The 8,565-nt window shown below is 36.6% G+C and overlaps 1 protein-coding gene across 1 annotated transcript in view; it reads left to right on the top strand.

Moving 5' to 3' along the window:
* Positions 1–1,450: 1,450 nt before the first annotated feature.
* LOC124358484 overlaps positions 1,451–8,565 on the top strand; it is a 47,096-nt gene continuing 39,981 nt past the window's right edge. Inside the window, exons 1-4 of the mRNA XM_046810778.1 lie at positions 1,451–1,492; positions 2,588–2,749; positions 4,761–4,922; positions 6,950–7,111. Coding sequence (XP_046666734.1) covers positions 1,451–1,492; positions 2,588–2,749; positions 4,761–4,922; positions 6,950–7,111 — 528 coding nt within the window. The remainder of the gene's footprint in view (positions 1,493–2,587; positions 2,750–4,760; positions 4,923–6,949; positions 7,112–8,565) is intronic.

Here is an 8,565-nt window from a genome sequence, read left to right as displayed (position 1 = left end):
CGTGGGAGCAACTGAAGGCTGCCATGAAAGATGATTTCCAGACTATCGCGTGGGAGGAGCAGTTGGGAGTGTAGATTACGAATGTGTATGCAGGGCGAGGAATAGTCAGTAGAGGCCTACGTACAGGATGTCATTAATTTATGTACAAAGGTTGATAACCAGATGTCCGAGAGATCAAAAGATGTTCAGAAAGATTTTCAAATAACTTTTGAGTTACGGGCGAGAGAACGAAACTAGCCCAAGTTACAAGCATATCCCCTAATAGTCTATGCTTCTCCTTATTGTTTGTACCCAGATGGTGCGCACGCCAGTGTAAAACAAAAATAAATTAGAGGTTTAGCAAAATAACTTGTTCTAGTCAAGCTTTATATACGAATAAAATGCGATTGTCCAACAGCGTCAGCAGGAAGAAGGAGTGCCTCCTGTTTGCAGCCGCGTCAACTCCGGCTTCAAAAAGGCCACGTCTTGCTGCAGCTGCAGAAGTAGCACCTGCTGCAAACTGCAGAGTGTGTTTGTCAGAGCAGGCAACACATATGATCGTCCCTTGCGGACACATATGCGTTAGCGCGGACTGTGCAAGCAGATTTAATCATGGTTTAAATTGTTTGAGAAAAAATTTGCCTGTTGGGTTGCTTAAACTGTATTCAATTATCTGGCTATACTTGTTATAAATTCTATTTATGTTATTTTTTTATCGTTAACTGTGGATTTACTGCTTTATTTATTGTTGAAACTTTATAGTTTGTTCTTGTTAAATATTGTTAAAAATCTGTACCGCTATACATAGTTTATTTATCTTGTTATCTACCATCTATAGTTATTTTCTTTGTTATTTCTGTGTATAGTCATTCTCCCTGTTATGTACTGTTACACAGCTTTTCCTCTGTTACGCTGTTACAAATAGTTTATTCTATGTTACTTTTTTAGGTATTTAAATTATGTCCAGCTTTTTTTTATTTATTTTTAGCATGAGGGAAATGTTTCAATTTATTATAAAATTGATCATGTATGCTTAGTGTGAGCGTCATTATTCTATTTGTGTTGCAACTGACTTGCCTTATTACGGTGGGTATCACTTGGTAATATTATAATTAACATTTATAGTTTAGTAGTATATCATTGCAGTCTTTCTGGTCAGTTGTTTCTATGTCATGTATGTCAGGTATGCCATTTTATTGGTCAAATTTGTTGTAAAAATTATAATGGTTTACCGTTGGAAATGAATAAATAAAGCAGATTCTTTCCTGTGTGTCCGCTGTGCAGGAACGAATGTATCATGATTGTAAAAGTCTACGCTTAAGAGGAGAGGTTTGTAAATACACAACTTAAATCCAATATTTAATTTATACATTTGTAATTTCTTTTCTCATTATGTTGTACACAAAATACAGGGTTCCTTCTGTGTCTTAACATTTTTGTTTGCAACACGAACGCGAAACACGCAGTCAAGATGGCGGAAGTGGAAGATATTGTTCTTGCAGCAGCATGCTGTGTAATTTTACACGATCTTTGGATGGGGCGAAAGACCCAGTAAGAAGGAAATCGTTCAGTTAAAAGTAAGAATTACATTTTTTTAAGACGGAAATTTAAAGTTGAGTGTTAAGATTTAGATATTATTTTGATAAAGGGTTGATATCTATAGTGTTTGTGTTATTTAAATAAGTAAATAATTGATAATACATACATAATAATTGATGTACTAATTTTAGACAGTATAAGTTTGTTGCCATTGATTTATTTTTAATGAGTCAGACTAATGTAAAGTTTGCTATCACGACGCGTAGCAGGTCTAGGTTAGGAGCGGACACTGAGCCGAGGGAGATTAAAGTAGATGAGGCTTTTAGTGTAATCGAGAAAGATAGAGACTTAGGTGAATGTGCCCAAGAACTTAATCTTGAATCTTTATCCTGTTCCTCGTCGAGTAGTTCGATTTCGTCGAGTGCCGGAAGATTTGAATAACGACGACTCTAATAGTGAAGAAGTTATGGCTGAGGCAAGAGAACCCGTTATCAACCCCACCAAGTTTAAGGGGGTCTTTAATGGCAATGTTGAGGAATATCTAACGCATTTTGAGAGGGTAGCCCGTGCTAATGGACGGGATTAACCCAAGAAATTATAATCCCATGTTACTTGGACCGGGCAGCCCTCAAGTGGTATGAAAATATTGAAGAGAGATTAGGAGCCGCCTTAACGTGGGAGCAACTGAAGGCTGCCATGAAAGATGATTTCCAGACTATCGCGTGGGAGGAGCAGTTGGGAGTGTAGATTACGAATGTGTATGCAGGGCGAGGAAGAGTCAGTAGAGGCCTACGTACAGGATGTCATTAATTTATGTACAAAGGTTGATAACCAGATGTCCGAGAGATCAAAAGATGTTCAGAAAGATTTTCAAATAACTTTTGAGTTACGGGCGAGAGAACGAAACTAGCCCAAGTTACAAGCATATCCCCTAATAGTCTATGCTTCTCCTTATTGTTTGTACCCAGATGGTGCGCACGCCAGTGTAAAACAAAAATAAATTAGAGGTTTAGCAAAATAACTTGTTCTAGTCAAGCTTTATATACGAATAAAATGCATTGTCCAACAGCGTCAGCAGGAAGAAGGAGTGCCTCCTGTTGCAGCCGCGTCAACTCCGGCTTCAAAAAGGCCACGTCTTGCTGCAGCTGCAGAAGTAGCACCTGCTGCAAACTGCAGAGTGTGTTTGTCAGAGCAGGCAACACATATGATCGTCCCTTGCGGACACATATGCGTTAGCGCGGACTGTGCAAGCAGATTTAATCATGGTTTAAATTGTTTGAGAAAAAATTTGCCTGTTGGGTTGCTTAAACTATATTCAATTATCTGGCTATACTTGTTATAAATTCTATTTATGTTATTTTTTTATCGTTAACTGTGGATTTAGTGCTTTATTTATTGTTGAAACTTTATAGTTTGTTCTTGTTAAATATTGTTAAAAATCTGTACCGCTATACATAGTTTATTTATCTTGTTATCTACCATCTATAGTTATTTTCTTTGTTATTTCTGTGTATAGTCATTCTCCCTGTTATGTACTGTTACACAGCTTTTCCTCTGTTACGCTGTTACAAATAGTTTATTCTATGTTACTTTTTTAGGTATTTAAATTATGTCCAGCTTTTTTTTATTTATTTTTAGCATGAGGGAAATGTTTCAATTTATTATAAAATTGATCATGTATGCTTAGTGTGAGCGTCATTATTCTATTTGTGTTGCAACTGACTTGCCTTATTACGGTGGGTATCACTTGGTAATATTATAATTAACATTTATAGTTTAGTAGTATATCATTGCAGTCTTTCTGGTCAGTTGTTTCTATGTCATGTATGTCAGGTATGCCATTTTATTGGTCAAATTTGTTGTAAAAATTATAATGGTTTACCGTTGGAAATGAATAAATAAAGCAGATTCTTTCCTGTGTGTCTGCTGTGCAGGAACGAATGTATCATGATTGTAAAAGTCTACGCTTAAGAGGAGAGGTTTGTAAATACACAACTTAAATCCAATATTTAATTTATACATTTGTAATTTCTTTTCTCATTATGTTGTACACAAAATACAGGGTTCCTTCTGTGTCTTAACATTTTTGTTTGCAACACGAACGCGAAACACGCAGTCAAGATGGCGGAAGTGGAAGATATTGTTCTTGCAGCAGCATGCTGTGTAATTTTACACGATCTTTGGATGGGGCGAAAGACCCAGTAAGAAGGAAATCGTTCAGTTAAAAGTAAGAATTACATTTTTTTAAGACGGAAATTTAAAGTTGAGTGTAAGATTTAGATATTATTTTGATAAAGGGTTGATATCTATAGTGTTTGTGTTATTTAAATAAGTAAATAATTCATAAATATGTACTAATTTTAGACAGTATAAGTTTGTTGCCGTTGATTTATTTTTAATGAGTCAGACTAATGTAAAGTTTGCCATCACGACGCGTAGCAGGTCTAGGTTAGGAGCGGACACTGAGCCGAGGGAGATTAAAGTAGATGAGGCTTTTAGTGTAATCGAGAAAGATAGAGACTTAGGTGAATGTGCCCAAGAACTTAATCTTGAATCTTTATCCTGTTCCTCGTCGAGTAGTTCGATTTCGTCGAGTGCCGGAAGATTTGAATAACGACGACTCTAATAGTGAAGAAGTTATGGCTGAGGCAAGAGAACCCGTTATCAACCCCACCAAGTTTAAGGGGGTCTTTGATGGCAATGTTGAGGAATATCTAACGCATTTTGAGAGGGTAGCCCGTGCTAATGGATGGGATTAACCCAAGAAATTATAATCCCATGTTACTTGGACCGGGCGGCCCTCAAGTGGTATGAAAATATTGAAGAGAGATTAGGAGCCGCCTTAACGTGGGAGCAACTGAAGGCTGCCATGAAAGATGATTTCCAGACTATCGCGTGGGAGGAGCAGTTGGGAGTGTAGATTACGAATGTGTATGCAGGGCGAGGAAGAGTCAGTAGAGGCCTACGTACAGGATGTCATTAATTTATGTACAAAGGTTGATAACCAGATGTCCGAGAGATCAAAAGATGTTCAGAAAGATTTTCAAATAACTTTTGAGTTACGGGCGAGAGAACGAAACTAGCCCAAGTTACAAGCATATCCCCTAATAGTCTATGCTTCTCCTTATTGTTTGTACCCAGATGGTGCGCACGCCAGTGTAAAACAAAAATAAATTAGAGGTTTAGCAAAATAACTTGTTCTAGTCAAGCTTTATATACGAATAAAATGCATTGTCCAACAGCGTCAGCAGGAAGAAGGAGTGCCTCCTGTTGCAGCCGCGTCAACTCCGGCTTCAAAAAGGCCACGTCTTGCTGCAGCTGCAGAAGTAGCACCTGCTGCAAACTGCAGAGTGTGTTTGTCAGAGCAGGCAACACATATGATCGTCCCTTGCGGACACATATGCGTTAGCGCGGACTGTGCAAGCAGATTTAATCATGGTTTAAATTGTTTGAGAAAAAATTTGCCTGTTGGGTTGCTTAAACTGTATTCAATTATCTGGCTATACTTGTTATAAATTCTATTTATGTTATTTTTTTATCGTTAACTGTGGATTTAGTGCTTTATTTATTGTTGAAACTTTATAGTTTGTTCTTGTTAAATATTGTTAAAAATCTGTACCGCTATACATAGTTTATTTATCTTGTTATCTACCATCTATAGTTATTTTCTTTGTTATTTCTGTGTATAGTCATTCTCCCTGTTATGTACTGTTACACAGCTTTTCCTCTGTTACGCTGTTACAAATAGTTTATTCTATGTTACTTTTTTAGGTATTTAAATTATGTCCAGCTTTTTTTTATTTATTTTTAGCATGAGGGAAATGTTTCAATTTATTATAAAATTGATCATGTATGCTTAGTGTGAGCGTCATTATTCTATTTGTGTTGCAACTGACTTGCCTTATTACGGTGGGTATCACTTGGTAATATTATAATTAACATTTATAGTTTAGTAGTATATCATTGCAGTCTTTCTGGTCAGTTGTTTCTATGTCATGTATGTCAGGTATGCCATTTTATTGGTCAAATTTGTTGTAAAAATTATAATGGTTTACCGTTGGAAATGAATAAATAAAGCAGATTCTTTCCTGTGTGTCCGCTGTGCAGGAACGAATGTATCATGATTGTAAAAGTCTACGCTTAAGAGGAGAGGTTTGTAAATACACAACTTAAATCCAATATTTAATTTATACATTTGTAATTTCTTTTCTCATTATGTTGTACACAAAATACAGGGTTCCTTCTGTGTCTTAACATTTTTGTTTGCAACACGAACGCGAAACACGCAGTCAAGATGGCGGAAGTGGAAGATATTGTTCTTGCAGCAGCATGCTGTGTAATTTTACACGATCTTTGGATGGGGCGAAAGACCCAGTAAGAAGGAAATCGTTCAGTTAAAAGTAAGAATTACATTTTTTTAAGACGGAAATTTAAAGTTGAGTGTAAGATTTAGATATTATTTTGATAAAGGGTTGATATCTACAGTGTTTGTGTTATTTAAATAAGTAAATAATTGATAATACATACATAATAATTGATGTACTAATTTTAGACAGTATAAGTTTGTTGCCATTGATTTATTTTTAATGAGTCAGACTAATGTAAAGTTTGCTATCACGACGCGTAGCAGGTCTAGGTTAGGAGCGGACACTTAGCCGAGGGAGATTAAAGTAGATGAGGCTTTTAGTGTAATCGAGAAAGATAGAGACTTAGGTGAATGTGCCCAAGAACTTAATCTTGAATCTTTATCCTGTTCCTCGTCGAGTAGTTCGATTTCGTCGAGTGCCGGAAGATTTGAATAACGACGACTCTAATAGTGAAGAAGTTATGGCTGAGGCAAGAGAACCCGTTATCAACCCCACCAAGTTTAAGGGGGTCTTTAATGGCAATGTTGAGGAATATCTAACGCATTTTGAGAGGGTAGCCCGTGCTAATGGACGGGATTAACCCAAGAAATTATAATCCCATGTTACTTGGACCGGGCAGCCCTCAAGTGGTATGAAAATATTGAAGAGAGATTAGGAGCCGCCTTAACGTGGGAGCAACTGAAGGCTGCCATGAAAGATGATTTCCAGACTATCGCGTGGGAGGAGCAGTTGGGAGTGTAGATTACGAATGTGTATGCAGGGCGAGGAAGAGTCAGTAGAGGCCTACGTACAGGATGTCATTAATTTATGTACAAAGGTTGATAACCAGATGTCCGAGAGATCAAAAGATGTTCAGAAAGATTTTCAAATAACTTTTGAGTTACGGGCGAGAGAACGAAACTAGCCCAAGTTACAAGCATATCCCCTAATAGTCTATGCTTCTCCTTATTGTTTGTACCCAGATGGTGCGCACGCCAGTGTAAAACAAAAATAAATTAGAGGTTTAGCAAAATAACTTGTTCTAGTCAAGCTTTATATACGAATAAAATGCGATTGTCCAACAGCGTCAGCAGGAAGAAGGAGTGCCTCCTGTTGCAGCCGCGTCAACTCCGGCTTCAAAAAGGCCACGTCTTGCTGCAGCTGCAGAAGTAGCACCTGCTGCAAACTGCAGAGTGTGTTTGTCAGAGCAGGCAACACATATGATCGTCCCTTGCGGACACATATGCGTTAGCGCGGACTGTGCAAGCAGATTTAATCATGGTTTAAAATTGTTTGAGAAAAAATTTGCCTGTTGGGTTGCTTAAACTATATTCAATTATCTGGCTATACTTGTTATAAATTCTATTTATGTTATTTTTTTATCGTTAACTGTGGATTTAGTGCTTTATTTATTGTTGAAACTTTATAGTTTGTTCTTGTTAAATATTGTTAAAAATCTGTACCGCTATACATAGTTTATTTATCTTGTTATCTACCATCTATAGTTATTTTCTTTGTTATTTCTGTGTATAGTCATTCTCCCTGTTATGTACTGTTACACAGCTTTTCCTCTGTTACGCTGTTACAAATAGTTTATTCTATGTTACTTTTTTAGGTATTTAAATTATGTCCAGCTTTTTTTTATTTATTTTTAGCATGAGGGAAATGTTTCAATTTATTATAAAATTGATCATGTATGCTTAGTGTGAGCGTCATTATTCTATTTGTGTTGCAACTGACTTGCCTTATTACGGTGGGTATCACTTGGTAATATTATAATTAACATTTATAGTTTAGTAGTATATCATTGCAGTCTTTCTGGTCAGTTGTTTCTATGTCATGTATGTCAGGTATGCCATTTTATTGGTCAAATTTGTTGTAAAAATTATAATGGTTTACCGTTGGAAATGAATAAATAAAGCAGATTCTTTCCTGTGTGTCTGCTGTGCAGGAACGAATGTATCATGATTGTAAAAGTCTACGCTTAAGAGGAGAGGTTTGTAAATACACAACTTAAATCCAATATTTAATTTATACATTTGTAATTTCTTTTCTCATTATGTTGTACACAAAATACAGGGTTCCTTCTGTGTCTTAACATTTTTGTTTGCAACACGAACGCGAAACACGCAGTCAAGATGGCGGAAGTGGAAGATATTGTTCTTGCAGCAGCATGCTGTGTAATTTTACACGATCTTTGGATGGGGCGAAAGACCCAGTAAGAAGGAAATCGTTCAGTTAAAAGTAAGAATTACATTTTTTTAAGACGGAAATTTAAAGTTGAGTGTAAGATTTAGATATTATTTTGATAAAGGGTTGATATCTATAGTGTTTGTGTTATTTAAATAAGTAAATAATTCATAAATATGTACTAATTTTAGACAGTATAAGTTTGTTGCCGTTGATTTATTTTTAATGAGTCAGACTAATGTAAAGTTTGCTATCACGACGCGTAGCAGGTCTAGGTTAGGAGCGGACACTGAGCCGAGGGAGATTAAAGTAGATGAGGCTTTTAGTGTAATCGAGAAAGATAGAGACTTAGGTGAATGTGCCCAAGAACTTAATCTTGAATCTTTATCCTGTTCCTCGTCGAGTAGTTCGATTTCGTCGAGTGCCGGAAGATTTGAATAACGACGACTCTAATAGTGAAGAAGTTATGGCTGAGGCAAGAGAACCCGTTATCAACCCCACCAAGTTTAAG

The sequence above is a fragment of the Homalodisca vitripennis genome, chromosome 3, assembly GCF_021130785.1.
Source record: "Homalodisca vitripennis isolate AUS2020 chromosome 3, UT_GWSS_2.1, whole genome shotgun sequence".
NCBI lineage: Eukaryota > Metazoa > Arthropoda > Insecta > Hemiptera > Cicadellidae > Homalodisca > Homalodisca vitripennis.
Note: the sequence above shows the minus strand (reverse complement) of the source record. Positions and strands in the feature narration are given on the sequence as shown.